Source organism: Neomonachus schauinslandi, chromosome 13 (genome assembly GCF_002201575.2).
Source record: "Neomonachus schauinslandi chromosome 13, ASM220157v2, whole genome shotgun sequence".
NCBI classification, from domain to species: domain Eukaryota; kingdom Metazoa; phylum Chordata; class Mammalia; order Carnivora; family Phocidae; genus Neomonachus; species Neomonachus schauinslandi.
Window position 1 is genome coordinate 18,179,311 of NC_058415.1, and position 19,000 is coordinate 18,198,310.

Genomic DNA, 19,000 nt, shown 5'->3' on the forward strand with positions numbered 1-19,000 from the left:
TAGGCAAGTACAGCCTGATTAGTATGTTGTCTTGCAGCGGGTCCTCCCCATCGTCCTCCACTCCAGACAATCAACCTGACCGGGGCTCAGCCTCCCCGTCCCTGTCCATCATCCACCCGCTGAGGAGTAGCAGAGTGCTGTATGAGTTGGGAGTTGGGGACCCCTGACCCAAACCCAACTGCCCTTGTGCACAGGTGAGGAGCCCCAAGCGCAGGAAGGTAAGGTCAGTCCTGAAGACAGGAGGAGCACCATCTAGTACGAGGCCGGTGGTTTGGGGTTTCTTGATAGCTACTCGTTCTGTCCGACCTGACACGGGGGCTCAGAATTCACGGTATGCTCCCCAACACACTGTAATCGGGAGCATTTAAATACTGTACTCTAGTTTCCTTAGCTGGAAAACACTCTGAGCTTGAAGGCACATTTAACCAAAGCAACCACAGTACCGCTGTACCTTTCTTTGAGGGAAGGGAGGGATTTTGGACAACTCGGACTCTTTGTTTCTCTCTTTCTTCCATTTTTCAAGTTGAATACGCCCGTGGTCGGCCCAGGGAACAGCGTGAGGGGAGGGAGTGGGCAAGGAGCCCGAGAGTAGGTCAGATTACCAGGAACTCACCAAGGACGTGCTTTGGAACAGCTTAGACAGGATTATGTGGAATTCAGTGCTGAAATGGGAGATGGTGGTGAGGACACCTGTTCTGTTTATCCAGCAACTGCTGCATACCAGTCTCTCTGCCAGGTGCTTGACAGGTTTTTGAATCACCCCCATCCCAACGGGGAGCTCCACTTTTCAGATGAGGAAACCAAAGCTTGGAGAGATGAGGAAGCTTGCTGAAATCCTACATTAGAACATGACATAGGATTTATCGTTTCTTCTGTTTGACTTCACACTGCTGCTGTGGTTCCTACTAGACGGTGAGGTTTGAGCTCACGGAGGGTGGTTCGGGAAAGGGACCACGTTGCAAGAGGTTGAGGCGGATTTTAATATGTTAAAAAGCATTTCTCATTCTTGCTCATGGTTAGCTTTATCATTTTTTGCATAATAAAAGAGAAGATCTACTCTGACCATTATATTTAACCAGCCAAAAATCCAGACACATGCTATGACCTGGAATTTTAGGACTTCCTTTAAAAACAAAAAGGAATCCGGTATTTTGGATTGGAATTTCTGGGACATAGGAAGCATTTAAAGCCTGGAATATTTAAAACTGGGGTTGTTCAGAAAACCCAGGACCTATGGGCTGTGTGATGAGCAGGTGGGACAGAAACCAGGGCCGCTGTTAAACTGTCTCTGCTAAAGAATTGTTCTGGACACGTGGCTTCTGAGCCCTAGTATTCTCATCTTCAAAATTAAGAGCAGACAAAAGAAACTTGAAAGTACCTTTCAAATCTAAAATTTTGTTTCCATAAAACTGTGGTGCTCTATTTAGCATTCTAAACCACCTAGTAATAGGTTTTTAAAAAACATGAAAGGAAAAAGTTTATTACTCTTCAAGTCTGGAATTTTGAAGTGAACAATACATCTTTTATACTCACTTTTGGCCTGCAGTGGTAATGAGGTTGAAGATTTCTTAAAAACAAAACAACCAAACAAACAAAGACAGGGACACCTGGGTGGCTCAGTCAGTTAAGTAACTGCCTTCAGCTCGGGTCATGATCCCGGGGTCCTGGGATCGAGGCCCGCATCGGGCTCCCTGCTCAGCAGAGAGCCTGCTTCTCCCTCTCCCTCTGCTGCTCTCCCCCTCCTTGTGCTCTCTCTCTCTCTGTCAAATAAATAAAATCTATAAAATAAAAAACAAAAAAACTGTGTGTGTGTATGCGCGAAGTAGATATATTTCATTCAAGTCTACAAAGGTCTGCCTCTACAAATGAACTCTATTTCCCTAGAGGACAGGTTTTTCCCACTTCAAGGTTTCCATTGCTCGTGCATTAACAAAACGGGAGATAACACGAAACCTACATAGGCAGTAAGAAACACTAGTCTTTGAGAGGGAGGCAGACAGATGATCTTTGTTCTTCATGTCCAAAATTTCATGACACTAAGCTCAAAAAAGGCCCCTTTTTGCATGTTCAGACAACCTGGTTCACTCCTCCCAATGCTCTTGTAATAAATATCCTTTAATGTCTGTCTTCTCTTAATTTCAAAAGCCTCTTCTAAGTAACATTTTCTACCGGTAGTCACCCACTCTGAAGGTCTAGTCTAGTTGTAAGCCAGGGGCATCTTTTAAAAAAATCATAATAAAGAGGTTTTAAAAAAACTCTTGAGGTTAAAACTATGTAAAACTCAGTGGCACTAAGTACATCCATCTCCACTATCCATTTCCAGAACTTCTCATCATCCCAAACAAACTCTGTACCCAATAAACTGTAACTTCTCCCCCTGCACACATACTACCCCCAGCCCCTAATAACCTCTGGTGTACTTTCCATCTGTTACGAATTTGATGACTCTAGGTACCGCATTTAAGTGGAATCATGTGGTATTTGTGTTTTTGTGACTGACTGACTTCACGTAGCACGTCTTTAGGGCTCATCTGTGTTGTAGCTTGTGGCAGAATGTCATTCCTTTTCAAGGCTGAGTAATATTCCTCTGTGTGTATACCCCATGTTTATCATTTGCTTTTCCTGACTACTAATATAATGCCTTAATTCTGGTACTTTTGTGCAATTATGGGCATTCTTTTGGCTTTCAAGGGAGTGTATAAAACTTGTAAATCCATATGTATTCTTTTTTTTTAAAGATTTTATTTATTTTAGAGAGAGAGTAAGAGAGTGCAAACGGAGGGAGGGAGAGGGAGGTAACCCCCAGCAGTCTCCATGCTGAGCACAGAGCCCGACTTGGGGCTTTATTGCAGGACCCTGAGATCATGACCTGAGCCGGAACCAAGAATCAGCCGCTTAACTGACTGAGCCACCCAGGCACCCCCATATGCATTTCTAGCCCTGAATTATAAATTTGAAGAGGATTCAAGATATCAAGAAAGCATAGGTACTAACGGGTGGGATCAGTGGGACATTTTTTTTGCTGTGGAAAACACGATTTTTGGTCTGAAGGGCACATAATTCTGGAATCCTGTTTGAGTGACCAGCTATATTCCTACATTTCCTCATTTCCATGTCTGCCTTGTACTGAGCACGTGCTTTCAGCCCTCTACTCCCTTGGTCACACCATCTGGCTTTAGTTGTAATATCTTATTTCATGTGGAAAGCCCCCTTTCCAAAGAGGACATAGGAAACTAGGGTCCAGTGCCGGTCCTAGAAGGTTTTCCCTGTCACTCCTGTTTCCGTGGCTGGAGCCCAAGGGAACTCTGGAATGAACTCTGGGACACAGTGACCTAAACTGTGGAGCTCGGTGTTTTTAATCACGGTCCTAAGTTTTGGGGACTCCAAGCGCTTTTCCTGGCCAGTCTGGAGGAGCAGACACTGTTGGGGGGGGCTCTCAGGAGCTTGCGTTAGGTGACACCTCAGAAAATCTTGGCACCTTGCTGCAGTGAGTCACAGATAGCAGGCGGGCGACCGACCAGGTTCTCCCAGATGAGGGGAGGCCATGGAGACACACAGGTGGTAAACGGTAGGAAGTCGCCTTGAGATCTCATCCACTTCCTTTTCCCTCCCTCGGGTGCTTTGGGGTCCCGATCCCCTGAGATGCTTGGGCAGCTTTAGCATCAATCGCAGTGGTGGGTATTCTGCTCCGGGCACAGCAGCCTCTGGGTCACGGAATAATAGTCCTTGGGAGTCTGTGAACTTGAGTCACAGAGGAGCCCTGACTTAGCCGCCTGGCTGTTCAGTTACGCTTGCCTGTGCGGCCACACACGTGTGTGCATCTACTTGCCTGTGTGTGCGTGCGCATGTATTTTTTTTTTTAAGATTATATTTATTTATTTGACAGAGAGAGAGAGCACAAGCAGGGGGAGCCGCAAAGGGAGAGGGAGAAGCAGGCTCCCCGCTGAGCAGAGAGCCCAATGCGGGGCTCGATCCCATTGACCTGAGCCGAAGGCAGACGCTTAACGACTGAGCCACCCAGGTGCCCCTGTATTTATTTTTTTTTTAAAGAAAAAAATATTTCCACCATTAAAAATGAAACAATAGGTACTAGGGAGAGAGAATTAGTCCCATGTATAATAGTTTTGTTTGGACTTAAGCCAGAATGACTGTGGTGGAAATGGTTGAGGAGAAAAGAGTTTACCCCTTTGAAGTCCACCCTTTCATTTTTACAGTTGATTCACCTGTCCGCTCTAACCTTCCCCAAGGTTAACGAAGCTAACCAGTGCAGGGCCCTTTTTATCTTGCCCCTTGTCTGGGAGTCTTGAGAGTAATTAGAGGCTGAACAGGAAAATCCTGATTGTTCTTAGGGGTATGTATGTTATATGCAAATTTATGTAAATAGGGTAAATCCTAGTTTGAGGTCTAAATATTTTATGCCCTATTAATTTATAATAAAATGTCTTAATCCCTTCTCCCTCCCTCTTCCTGCTTTGCCTTCTTAAAAATTATTATTAAAAAAGGAATTTAGGAAAATACAGCCTGAGCCACAGGTAGCTCGTTTCTTTAATCTTTTTTCATTTTCTTCTCTTTGTAGTGATACTTCTCTAAATTCACTGAAACTAGTGTGTGATTGGGATGAATGTCATCTTTTGGCATCGGTTTATTTAAAATACTGAGGCTCGTGCTAGTTCTATCTAGGTCTTAGTTATTATATCGCAAGGTCCTCTGTGTCCTGACATATTCCAAACTGCAATCTAGATTCGATAATCTAGGGTTTTAGACTTCCTTACACAGATCGCCTCATGGATTTATCCTTGTGAAAACAGTCCCCTACTTTACTTCTGTCCCATCCTTACCATGGTGAGCTGTTGAAGACGAGAGTTGGTGGATTAAATTAGGCAGAGGCCTTTTGCTTGGAGCAGTAACGTACTTTAGAGCCTCTCCCATGGGCAGTTATGTGATGCTGGGCAAAGCACACAACCCATTTCTTTCAACAACCATCTTTCCCATTGCTCTGTCCTCCTAATAAGGTGTCAGTGACTCTTGTTGGGAAAATCGTGCTTATAAGACCAGTGCTCTTCAGAGCTAAGCCACAGAGCACAGTGATGGCTTTTTTCATCATTGCATGTCTCTGATTTCTTTGGAGGCAATGACTGTCACCCCAACCCGCCCTCATCTGCTTTGTTTTCAATGTAGTTATAAATTCACGACCCAAACTGCCAGTTTTTTAAATCAGTTTTCAGTATGCTTATTCCCATCATTTATCCCATCAGTTTCATCTTGAAGACATCTCTCCTGGGGCCTTTTTTTTTTAAAATATTTTATTTATTTGTTTGTTTGTTTGTTTATTTATTTTAGAGAGAGAGAGGGCGAGAGCGCATGCCCCCAAGCTCACGCATGCAAGACGGGGGAGGGGCAGAGGGAGAGGGAAAGAATCTCCTGCAGACTCCTTGCTAAGCACGGAGCCTTACTCGGGGCTTGACCTCACAACCCTGAGATCGTGACCTGAACTGAAATCAAGAGTCAGTCACTTCACCCACTGACCCAACAGAGCCACCCTCTCCTGGGGCCTTCTCATCCGCCCCAGCCTGCTACGGTTACCTGTTGGCCTGTGATATAGTCTAGGATGTTCCTTTACCATCATCCTGGGATGTACCTTTTCTGATTGTTATGTTTTCCCCTTTCTTAGCTTATACTTTAGTTGTTTTTTTTAAGTAAATTCTGCCCCCATACTTTAGTTTTGATGGAGTTCATCCTCTAGTAGCTTCCTGAGGTAAAGTGCATAAAGGTAAATATTTTGAGACTTTACCTGTCTTAAGATGTAAAATGTTTTTATTTTACCCTTAATTGACTTAGCAATTCATGTGGTTCAAAGAATTCTCTGGAATTCAGTTTCCTTTAGCATTGTTGATGCTGCTGTTGCCATTATCTTCATTATCTGCCTTCTGTGGATGGTTTCTGTGAAATGTGAAGACACTGTGCTTCTGAATCCTGTCTGTGGGGCTTATTTTTACCCCTCTGGAGATCTATGGGATACTCTCTTAACCAGTATTCCAATATTTCATGATTCAGGAATGTGTCTTGGTGTGGATCTGTTTTCACCCATTGTATTGATATTCCAAGGAGTGTCGATCTGGAAACTATTCCTTCTTTGTGATACATTTTTCCCCCCTCCAATTTCCCCATCAGTTGGTTTGCCTGTTTGCCTAACTAACTCCCTGAGAGTTTTCCTCAGCTTTCTTTTCCAACACTGCCATTGAGTTTTATAGTTTTTCGTATCATGTCATTAATTTTTAATAGCTTTTTTTTATTTGCTAATGTTCTGTTTCAGATTAGTTGGAGTCCCTGCTGTGAGGCAGACCTCCCCAAATGTAGTAACATGAACATTTCCATTTTATTTTTTGCTCACACATTCTGTGGGTCAGGAATTCAGAGAAGACTTGAGTGACTATCGGCTGGAGTCATCTGGTGACTTCTTCAATTACATGTCTGGTACCTGGGCTGGGATGAATGAAGGCTGGGTTCATCTGGGACTGTTGACTTGGGTATCTTGGACTCTCTGCGTGGCTTATTACATCATGGAAGCTGGTTCCAAAAGGAAGCCTCTGGAGAGCAAATTTTCTAAGACAACCAGTTGGAAGCTGCTTAGTTTTCCATGACCCAGTCTTGGTGGCCACATCGCGTCACTTCTGCCGATCTCTACTGGTCAGTGTAGTCATAAGGTTGTCCAAATTCAAGGGGAAAGAAATTTTGACTATTTTTTTATTGGTGAATGGCAAGGTCACATTGCAAAAGAGCATATGGGATGGGAGTATTGTCTTGCCTATTTTTTGGGCCCTATAATCTTACTGATTGGTTGAATGCAATATTTTTTCTTCTCTCTCTGAGGTTATTATAATTAGTTTTCTTCTCCCTGTACACAGTCTGTTTCTTTGAACATTTGGGGAAATTTCTAATTTAAGCAATGTATTTAAGTGTTGGCCTGGTTGATTCTCTAGTAAATAAACTCCTGCATTGGCTTGGCTGCTGAAGTTCTGGGAGCTGATAGCTGCAAATAGGGAAGGAGACCTCAATACCTATTGTCTCTGGGTTCACTCGGTTCCACTGTTTCCTGGTTGGAAACCCTGCTTTCCATTGTGCCTGGTGTGCCCCAGCCTTCAGAGACTAAATCTTGGGTCATGGCCAGTTTTCAGGGTAGAGACCCAACTGCTTTTAAAAAAGCTGCCGGTCAATAACGTTTTGTTTTTGTTTCAGACACTCTCATCCCTCCTCTGGAATCTGTGCTACCATTTCCCTGAACCTTTTGAAGATCCTGTAGCAAAAATAGAGCTGGTTTTTTCTTTCCCTGCTGTCAGTCTGGGATTCTTGGGTCTGCTTAATCAGTTACCTTTCGTCTGTCTGCTTTTCAAATATTACTTGCTGCTTCTTCTCTCACTCTACCTGAGGACATTTTGTCTGTCCTCCCACTCCAGTGAGTACTCAGCTGCACCTTAGTCCTGACCAGTTGGCATTGCTCATTTGTTGGAACACTTCTAGAGACTGTATTGTTACCTTATGTGTGTTCCATGCTTTTCTTCTTGTCCCCTTCCTTGACTCCTCCTTATTACCAGAATTAGAAAAGATCAGAGTTTACTTTCAGTTTTTATAGAACTTAGTATTCTTGTGCTTCTTAGTTTTAATTTCAAAAAGCCACGTATTAAGAATGTCCTTTAAGTCTTGGCTTTCCCTGTTTTCTTCACATGGTAGAATTATTTTCTTCTTCCGTTTCTCCTTAAGTTGGGTTTTTCTACTTAAAAATATTCATGGTGGGGTCCACCTGAAAGTCTTCTCTTTCAAGAAAGGCATCAGTGTTCAAGGGAGGGACTTTCTCTAGGATACTTGCTAAGACAGTTGCCAAGTCCTGTGGTACATTCTGGGCAGGGAAGGCTTGGCGGTGTGTTTGGGTCACATAGCAAAATGGCAGATTATGTGTAAATGGACTAAGACTTCCAATCACAAGGCAAGGATTGGCAGAATCGATTTTTAAAAAGTGATCCAACTATAGGATATCTACAAGAGAAATGAGTTAGATTGCAGTAAAAGAATGCAAATAGATATGCCATGCAAACAAATACCCAAAAAGAGCTAGAGTAACTATACTAAGAGCTGACAAAATAGACTTTAAGGCAAAAATTATTAGAGACAAAGAAAGACATTTCATAAGGAATGGCAAAAAGGAATCAGAAGACTTGAACTCCACTATAAACCAGCTAGGCTAGTGGACATCTGTAGAACACTCCACCCAACATCAACAAAATACACATTCTTCTCAAGGACACATAGAACATTCTCCACGATAGGCCATATCTTAGACCATTAAACAAACCTAGGAGTGTGACTGCCGTGTTGAGAGGGTAGCCTCTGTTTAGCTTTTAAGAAACTGCCACACCGCCAAAGCGATTCTACCATTTTGCGTACTTGGAGCTCATTGCTCCTCTTGGATGTGTAGATTAATTCTTAAAATCAAACTTGGGGAGGTTTGCAGCATTATTCAGATATTTTTTTCTACCTCCCATGCTCATGTATACAGCCCTCTCCTCGCTTCCTTTCCTTCTGTAAATCCTATTATACATCTGTTGATAATACTTAATGGTATCTCACATGTCTCTGGGGCTCTGTTCATTTTTCTTAGTTTTCTTTTTCTTTTTGTTCCTTAAACTGGATACTCTCACTTGACCTGTCCTCAATTCTACTGATTCTTTCTTCTGTCAGTTTAAACCTACTGTTGAGCCCCTCTAGATAATTTTTCAGTTCACTTTATTGTACTTTCAATTCCAGATTTCTGTTGGGTTTTTTTCTTTATCATTTTCTGTCTCTTTATTGAAATTCTCAATGTGGTTAAATATGATTCTTATACTTTCAGTTCTTCAGTTCTTTGAAAATATTTATAATAGCTGACTTAAACTCTTGGTTAAGTCCAATGCCTGGGCTTCCTCAGGGACAGTTTTTATTGACGGCTTTTTTCCTTATACGGGCCAGACTTTCGTGTTACTTGACATACTCTATAATTTTTTGTTGTCAAAGGGACATTTTAGGTGCATATGGGTGGTTCAGTCAGTTAGGCATCTGGCTCTTGATTTCAGCTCAGGGCCATGAGGTCGAGCCCTGTACTGGGTTCCATGCCGAGCGTGGAGCCTGCTTGAGAATCTCTCTCTCCCTCTCTCTTTGCCCCTCCCCTACACCCCCACCCCCGCTCTCTTGCACGTGCTCTCTCTAAAAAAAAGAAAGAAAAGGGAGATTTTATAATATGTCAACTGGAAGTCAGACCTTTGCTCCTACCCTGCCCGGGGTTTGGTGGTGTTGCTCTTTGTTTAGTGATTTTTCCAGGTTAATTTTCAAAAGTTTATTTTCTTTGCAGTGTGAGGCCACTTAAGTCCCTGTTCAGTTAGCTTGGAGATCAGATCACTTAATGATTGGACAGAGATTTCTTCAAATGTCTGAACCAGTAAGGAGTAGGAGCTGCCTAGTGGCATCATTTTGTTTATGATGATCTGATGTTTAAATGGTTGCCATGCTGAAGTATTTTTGCAGAATCTCCCCACATTTCTTGCTAATACAGGTTTGGAGTTGGGTGGTGGACAAGATAGTTGGAAGAAGATGAGATAAGCAGCTAACTCAAGTGCAAGATTGTTTTAATGGGCCAGTGAGCACCAGGAATCTTCACAGTGGGGATAGAATATATTCGATTTTCCAGGAGTACTGGACCATTACATGGTTCCTTGGCACCCACTCTGGGACATGTTGCTAGAGTTTTCTTTGGAAAAGCTTGACCCAAATTGTAAATATTTTCAAACCTTTAACAATACACAACCAGCATTAGAAAAACAAGTTAAGATTGGAGAGAAGGAAATTTGAAAAGCAAGAAATGAACCAGCCATAATTTTGAGGAAAAAAAAGTGAATACCTAGGATTAGTTCACCAGCATGCTTTCTGAGTGTGTGTATACTTAATGGGCATTACATCCCTTCACACATTTCCCTTTTCATTTCACAGATTTTTTTAAAAGCCTCATGGGACAGCACTGTTGCTGAATGCCTGGTACATATAAGAAACTTGACTGCATGAAAGGCACTCTCCAAACACAGTATGTTACCTGGAATCCAAGAACTAAATGAGCCAGACTTTCTTTAAGTCTAAATGGTAAAAAAAAAATCTAAGTACTTTTCATAACACTATTCTATACTAATAATGTCCAATTATTTATTTGTATTTGCATTATTAATATTCACAATTTATTTCCTAACTAAATATTTAAAAGTTCTAGTGCTAATCCTGGTATTAAAAACCAGTTTCAAATCTCTATAAATCTGATATGGAGATGATCAATGGTATTTGGCTTTATTTGTTACAACAGTAACACTTAGGGGTGCCTGGCTAACTCAGTAGAGCATAGGACTCTTGATCTCAGGGTTGTAAGTTCGAGCCCCAAGATGGATATAGAGATTAAAATAAAGTCTTAAAAAAAAAAAAAAAAAAAGTAGCACTTATTGGTTATAGAACCAATTGCCAAGTTATAAAATTGATTTTTGACAACAAAATATATTTTGTAATATTTGTAAACATAATAAAAATGGGTCGGGTTCCTCATTTGAATATAGACAACAGGTGTGTCATACATTATAATTTGTATACAACTGTTGTTTCTCACAAACATTAATTATTATAACCTGTAAAAGCAATGTAGGAAATGCAAGGCTATGTCTCTATTTTGGACTGTGTATGTCTTCTCTTCCTGGGGTACCTGGTATGGAACTGAACTAAGAGAGATACAGAACAGACCCAAATCTGGCCTGGTTTCAGCTGGGTCTTCCTGGTTTAGTTTGAAAATTCACTTGACTTGCTTTTCCTTCAGAGATTCTTAGAAGTCACAGCTATTTTTGGATTTCTCCTTAAGAGCACCTCCAGTCCTAAGTTGGTGAAGTGCAGAATGAAGCTGCTTGCTTCAAATATTTGGGGCTGCTGATGCCAACTGATGGACATTAATGGATGCATCAGGAGGAACCCAGATTAGTAATGATTTCAAGGCAAAGGGTGCTCCTTAGAACTGGCACAGGAGGAAAAACTTATCTCACCAACTGTGGAGAGTTAATTGTAGCCTAGGTCTTCAACCGTGATTTGTATCTCAATTTTCCTGAGAGGTAACTTCCTAAGAGGTATAATGTAGGATATTTTAGCACATCCTTGTATTTTTTTTTCTTTGTTTTTTTAGATACTATTTTTAAACAATCTCCATACTCAACGTAGGGCTTGAACTCACAACCTGAAGATCAGGGGTCATATGCTCCACCAACTGAGCCAGCCAGGAGTCCCCCCTTTTATTCTTTTTTAAGAATCTGGTATTAATATTACAGACTGTGGGTTTCCTCTAACACTACCCTTTTCTGCTGATTGACCAATTTTGTTCTGTTTTGAACATCTGACCTCATAACAAAGAGGATGGTTTTTAAACCTGAGATGTCGTAAAAAGACTGTATTTATATACATTCCTTCTATTTTTCTTTTAGTGCTGTTCTCCATGCGAACTGACAACTCTCAGGGCCACGACGGTAGAGAAACCATGACTGCTTGAAGCCTGGAAGACTGCCCTTAATTAAGGAAAATCCCTGATTGTTGTTTGAAATGCTGAGAAAGTTGCTGCGGAGGAGACTTTTCTCTTATCCCATTAAATACTTCTTCCTCCTTCTTGTTTTTTCCCTAGTCACCTTCTCTGTTTTAAGAATTCATCAAAAGCCCGAATTTATAAGTGTTGGACATTTGGAGCTGGTTGGAGAGAATCCTAGTAGTAATATTAATTGTACCAAAGTTTTACAGGGGGATGTAGATGAAATCCAAAAGGTACAGCTTGAAATTCTCACGGTGAAATTTAGGCAGCGCCCTCGGTGGACAACCAATGACTATATAAACATGACCAGAGATTGTAATTCTTTCATCAAGAGGCAGAAATATATCATGCAACCCCTTAGTAAAGAAGAGGAAGAGTTTCCCATAGCATATTCTCTAGTGGTTCATCACAAAATTGAAATGCTTGACAGGCTCCTGAGAGCCATCTATATGCCTCAGAATTTCTACTGCATTCACGTGGACAGAAAGTCAGAGGATTCCTTTTTGGCCGCGGTGATTGGCATCGCGTCCTGCTTCAGTAATGTCTTTGTGGCCAGTCAGCTGGAGAGTGTGGTGTATGCCTCATGGAGTCGGGTTCAGGCTGACCTCAACTGCATGCAAGACCTCTACAGGATGAGTGCAGATTGGAAGTACTTGATAAATCTTTGCGGTATGGATTTTCCCATTAAAACCAACCTGGAAATTGTCCGGAAGCTCAAGTCGCTAATGGGTGAAAACAACCTAGAAACTGAGAGAATGCCATCCAATAAAAAAGAAAGGTGGAAAAAGCATTATACAGTTGTTAATGGGAAGCTGACGAACACGGGGACTGACAAAATGCACCCTCCTCTCGAAACACCTCTGTTTTCAGGCAGTGCCTATTTTGTGGTCAGTAGGATGTACGTGGGGTATGTGCTAGAGAATGAAAAAATCCAAAAGTTTATGGAGTGGGCTAAAGATACATACAGCCCGGATGAGTATCTCTGGGCCACTATTCAGAGGATCCCTGATGTCCCAGGCTCACTGTCCTTAAGCCAGAAGTATGACATGTCTGACATGCATGCAATTGCAAGGTTTGTCAAATGGCAGTATTTCGAAGGGGATGTTTCCAAGGGTGCCCCCTATCCACCCTGCAGTGGGGTCCATGTGCGTTCTGTGTGCGTGTTCGGAGCAGGGGACTTGAACTGGATGCTACGCAAGCACCACTTGTTTGCCAACAAGTTTGACACAGACATTGACCTCTTTGCCATCCAGTGTTTGGATGAGCATCTGAGGCATAAAGCCCTGGAGACATTAAAACATTGATGGTTCATTTTAGTCAACTTTAGAAATGAGAAGACATGTGCATGAGATGCACCCTACCTGATTCTTCTGCCTGGTAATAAACAAACTATAGGGGGCGCTCTTTGGGTTAGGGACCTCCTTGAAGCTGTGTGATTTCTGCCCAGCACCATGGGTTAGAAAGGTTATAGCATTAAATGTTGACCTAGAGTTAGCATGGGGGGTCAGGGTAGGTTGGGAGGCATTGTGGGGGGCAGTGGCCCACGTAGCTGGGGATGCGGCTGAATGCAAAAACCAGCCTGTTAAAAGAACTCAGGGACTTAACAAAATGACCAAGATTTCATCTGTGCCAAAATTACTTTGAGAGCTTTACTTAGGACAATTTTCTTGATTTGAATAAATTTATAGCAACAACCAGTTGTAAGGATATAATTTATCCTGCAGGTTTTATGTGGTGAAATAGAAATTTGACTTTAAATGGTCCTTGTAAATAATTTACTTTCTGCTGTAACATCGTGTTGAGTAGCATGTCGGTATGTGTCATCTCAGGGAACTTGAAAAAATGGGCTTGACTGAACGTGAATATTTCTGATTTTTGCTTCTAACAATGTCTATATGTTTTTAAAAACAAAAGAAAAAGTGGCAATGTCTAGCTTCGTTGATTCTATGAATCATCTTAGCTTATTAGAAAAGATACCTTAAGTTATTTAAAAAGTTAAGAGATCTTTGTTTATTATTATAGTCTCTACAGAGAAACTCAATTTTCCAAAAACTTGTCTCGACCCACCCCTGCCCCTGTCTCCTCAGACCCTGCTATCAAGCTACAGAAAAACTTGTTTTCATAGTGCCTCAGTTCCCTTAACGTGATCCAAGACAGAAAGGGAGTAGTGTGTATGGGGAGTGGGGATCTAAGACAGAAAGGGTGTAGTAGGTATGGGGAGTAGGAGAAGAGGCAGCCATATTTGGGCAGTTTCTGAGGCCTATGATGAATGTTCTAGCAGTCATTCATCTTACTATAGCCAGATAGTAAGGCTATTGCTCTTGGGATCCGCTTAGGTCCAGCTTCCCAGGGACTTGCATCTTAATGTCACCTGTGTCTCCACTTCAAAGGACTGGCTGGCCTCTGCTGTCCTTGCTTCTTCAGGTTACCTGCCCCTTAGTTATTCCTTAGCCCTTGGATTGTAAGTTTCCTTCTTCCTTAGAACTCATAAGCTGTTTTTTCACATGCCTATGGCGTCTGCTCTACTTTTCCACCAAAAGACAAATGATTCCAGGTTGCCATTGTGCTATCTCATATCTCAAAGTAAATGAAGATTAGAAAGAAAACATTCTTTTGCTAAGCTGATAGTGTTCAGCCAGAGATCTAACAGGACATGGGACACCTTATCATTTAGCTGAGGCTCTAAATGATCAAAACTATGTACTTCATTATAAAGCATAGCAAATTTAAGTGATACAGAAGAAATTCATAATACAAGCAGTTTTCAGGCATTCAACTGAGAAAATATTCTTTATTCCTTAAAGTTAGAGAACATTTTCATTTTATGGAGAGAGCTTTGTTCTACCGACCCTCCTGAATGAAATTTTCACATTTTTAAAAGCTTTGTCATCATGTGTAAACGTGCAAGTCAGTAGATTGCTGTTTTGCATAATTAGATAAGGCAGCCAATGTTGGACCAGGAAAACATACTCTGAAAACTCAAAGATGATGTCCATGAGGGCATAAGATGATAGTGCTGTCTCTCTCGCCTTCTAAATCAGTTTGTTCTTTTAATGCATGTCAAATGTTTCTCCCATGCTCTTAGCAGAAGGATTTACCTATGGATGGGTCCTTTTTTTTTCTCTAAAATTAGTGGTATTCATTGACAAATACTTTGTCTTATATTTTTACTTCATTCATGGTGTCTTGTTTTATGTGCATTTTCATTTCTTATTTTGAAAATTTGCAAATTTACAGGAAAGTTAAAAATAATAGTACAGTGAACACCATATCACCCTCACCTGGAATCGCTGGTTGTTAACATCGTGTCCCACTTGCTTTAAATTATATGGATTTTGGAATTTAGCAAAAATTGAAGGTTAAATCTATCTTTTTAATTTACAAATATCCAAGGTTATTTACCTCAACACTACTTTGTAGTGTGACGGCAAGTGATTTACATTTAAAACTGATAGGTTTTGAGAGATTTTTCTCCACTATAGATACAAAAATAAGACTTTAGAGTGTCATCTCCCCAAGTCCCACTATACTTCTGTATAGCTGTGGTACCTCAGTATTCTAGAATGGCACTTTGTGAGATATGTCTGAACATTACCCTATTGCTAATGCCTGTTAGAGGAATTATATAAAATCTATTTATTGTGACTTCCTTTTATACATTTTAGCATAACTTAAAGCCAATAAAATTCATACTATGGGACATGGGTGACTGGCTGGCTCAGTCAGTAGAGCATGCGACTCTTGATCTCAGGGCTGTAAGTTTGAGCCCCATGTTGGGTGTGGAGATTACTTAACAATGAACTCTTAAAAAATAAAATTCATACTACTGGGACAAGCAATTTGAAAAATCAAAAAGACGGTTTCAAAAGGAAGCAAAAATGCAAGTTGAGAAAGATATAAATTGTTCCCTATATGTATACATTAGGACTCATTCACAAAACATAAACTGCAATTTTGAGATGGAAGGTTTATTTTAGTTAATGAAGTAATGCATCAAATAACATTACTTATTAAGTGCAAGAGTTAATAAAAACTTCTTCTTTAGGCAGTTACCCAGGCTCTTCCACACCATAGTAAACAACTGTTAAACTTTGCAAATGTGAATCGTTAGGCAGGAAAAAGTTTTACTCTACCCATTAAGGTTCTTCCAGCTGGTCTAAGAATCAAATTGACATGAGACTGAGTAAGGAGAAATTAACAAGAGAAAATCAAACAGGGATGCCTGGCTGACTCAGTCAGTAGAGCATGTGACTCTTGATCTTGGGGTCATGAGTTAGAGCCCCACATTGGATGAGGAGCCTACTTAAAAAAAAGAAAAAAGTCAAACTAATAAATAACATGTATACCTTCTGTGTACATGGGAGAGACCCAGGAAAGCAATAACTCCCTGGCTGAAGCCATTACCTTAAACATCATCTCCAGTTAAAGACAAAAGGTGTTGGGGGTGGGGAGTCTGTTATGGGAGGTTACCAGAAAAAGCATAATAAACCAGGGTAAGATTTAAGTTACTATACAGATTTAAGTCCATGCCTTTTCCACTGATAACAGTTTCTAGAGATTTAGAGTCTTCTCCCTCTTCTTGGTACTGAAGGAGACACCCTTATAAATGGAGATTGCTTTTGTATATGTAAATGTCTCATAAAAGGGTAACTTCTACTCAGTTTTCAGAGTTTTTGAGTCTGCAGTCTCTTAAAAATAATCAGCATAGGGGTGCCTGGGTGGCTCAGTCAGGTAAGCGTCTGACTCTTGATTTCGGCTCAGGTTGTGCTCTCAGGGTCGTGAGATGGAGGCCCACATCAGGCTGGGGCTCTGCGCTAGGCAGGGAGTCTGCTTGAGATTCTTGTCTCTCCCTCTGCCCCACCGCTCACTCGTGCGCCCTCCCCCCCCCAAAAAATAAATAAATAAATCTTGAGGGGGGAAAAAATAACCAGCTTGAAACCATTAATATGCCAAAGAGGCACATTTTGGGGCAGCAAAATTTGCTCCCTCTCCAGAAGCATTGTCTCCAAACATGGATTTGTGTCATTCATCAAATACAATTCACTCAAATAACGTAAGTAGATGTTCTCTTGTAGTTATTTAGGGGAGGAGGAAGCCATGTTCCATGTTTTAATTTATTTCATCTGTAGGGTCAATTAAACTGGATTTTTGTAGTTTGCTTAGAAAAATAACTTATTTCTCATTATGTTAAATATAAAACAAATGCAACACTGTTTCGTGGCAAATGTGGCTACCATAGGTTTTACTCTTGATTGTGGGCAGGACTGAATGCATTTGTAACTAGTCCTATCACCATTAAAATCAGCCATTCAGAAATCAATGCCTTGTCTCCACAAATTACTTTTTTCCTTAGCTACCAGCACTTAAATTTAGTAGCTGGTGTGGTACTTTGTAACCAAGGAGTGTTGTGTATGAGTATTGATTGAAAACATTAATTCTCCAGGCAGAGATGTCTGAGAGGAAGAGGGTGTGGCAATGGTAGAAAATTTAACACAGATTATGCAAAAAGATTCAGACCAGGCCTTTAGAAGAATGCAGTATCTGTTGATGGGGGAAGGGCACTTTCCCAGTCAGTCCCATCTCAATGGCCACAAATACTAACAAGATCTGTTATTTGCTGTGGTCTGTGGAGGGTGCAGTGGAGGGAAAAGAACCCCCCCCCACCAAAAATATTAAGTACAGCTCCAAATGTCCTCTCACCTGATCTGTTAAATCCTTCTGGTGCTCTTTGGCTTCAGTTTAGATGAAACACACTCCAGAAAGTGACAAAGTTGATTAACCTTGGATCTTTCTCTAACCCTTGAGACTTTTAATATATATCCTTCATAAGCTTGCTTGTCAAAGATTCAGTTTTTAATATGTGCTTTCTTAAAGTTTTCAGGGCTTATCATCGGAATACTGATTTAATATTTTTTGATGCAATAAGATTGAAACTAGAAATGACATAGCTGTTGGGAAGGAGAAGACTTTTCATTACTGCAGATTGTATGTTTGTCCAAATAGAAAGCCCAAAAAATCTTTTCTTAGGATTTTTAATTAACCAATAGATCCAGATATTCAAAATTAATAGGGTTTCCATATTCAAGCAAAAAAATAACAGTTTTACAATATAATGTATTGTGAGCATTTATCCTGGCAACAAGCTCAGAAAATGTTCAAACTTAAAATGTGTGTGGGACTGTGGAGGAAAACTACACTGCGCTCTGAGACAACAATTATTTTAAACATGGCCCTTCCCAAATCAGTCTATCTGTTAAATGGAAGTCCAACCGTATTCTCAAACATTAGTAAAATTGTTCTAAATTTCATCTGAAAGAAAAAATGTGCAAGAATAGCTAGGAGGGGCGCCAGGGTAGCACAGTTGGTTAAGTGTCCAATTCTTGGTTTCGGCTCAGGTCATGATCTCGGGGATGGGATAGAGCCCCGTGTCAGGCTCCCTGCTCAGCACAGAGTCTGCTTCAGATTCTCCCTCTCTCTCCACCCCTCCCACTCGTGCTCTGTCTGTCTCTTTCTCTCAAATAAATCTTGAAAAATAAAAGAATAGCTAGGAATACTTTGAGAAAGGAAAGTAATGAAGTCTTGGGGCGCCTGGGTGGCTCCGTTGATTAAGCGTCTGCCTTCGGCTCAGGTCATGATCCCGGAGTCCCGGGATTGAGTCCCGCATCGGGCTCCCTGCTCGGCAGGGAGTCTGCTTCTCCCTCTGACCCTCCCCCCTCTCATGTGCTCTCTCTCTCTCTCTCTCATTCTCGATCTCTCAAATAAATAAATAAATAAATCTTAAAAAAAGAAAAAGAAAGAAAGTAATGAAGCCTTGGGTTTGTTTGTTTTTCAAAGATTTCATTTGAGAGAGAGGGAGAGTGCACCAGCAGGGGGAGCGGCAGAGGGAAAAGGAGAAGCAGGCTCCTCACTGAGCAGGGAACCCACCCTGGGACTCGATCCCAGGATCCTGAGATCATGACCTGAGCCAAAGGCAGACACTTAACTGACTGAGCCACCCAGGTGCCCCTGAATTCTTGTAATACTAGATATGAAGCCACGTTTTAAAACTAAAAATTTAAAAGTGTATTACTAGTTTACATTTGAACTCTCAGACCAATACAATAACAACTCAGAAATAGATGTTAGTCTATGTAAAATATTGCAAAGGAACTGAAACTGCTTAAAAGCATAAAGTTGAACAAAAATAAAAATGGCTGCACTCACGCTTCAGCGAAGCTTGATTTTTCAGCAACCTTTTTCCCCTCCCACAAACAACCTCTCCTCCTTTCTTAGGCTTTTCTTTCGGGAACCCAGAGCCTCCCTAAGGATGGAGGAGGCAGGTACCATGTACACAATTCCTGTCAAAACTGGTTAGATCCTGTATTTCCCTATAACCCC

General features: G+C 41.2%; 1 protein-coding gene across 1 annotated transcript; it reads left to right on the forward strand.

Moving 5' to 3' along the window:
• The first annotated feature begins 10,147 nt into the window (after positions 1-10,147).
• GCNT1 (glucosaminyl (N-acetyl) transferase 1) lies at positions 10,148-13,226 on the forward strand. The gene is made up of 2 exons (XM_021689385.1): positions 10,148-10,161; positions 11,526-13,226. Exon 2 carries the CDS (start codon positions 11,641-11,643, stop codon positions 12,925-12,927), a length of 1,287 nt encoding a protein of 428 aa, XP_021545060.1. The 5' UTR covers positions 10,148-10,161; positions 11,526-11,640; the 3' UTR covers positions 12,928-13,226.
• Positions 13,227-19,000: the final 5,774 nt, after the last annotated feature.

What these genes read in the sequence shown, in the direction of transcription:
- GCNT1 (XM_021689385.1), top strand. Translation starts at nt 11,641, where the DNA reads ATGCTGAGAAAGTTGCTGCGGAGGAGACTTTTCTCTTATCCCATTAAA.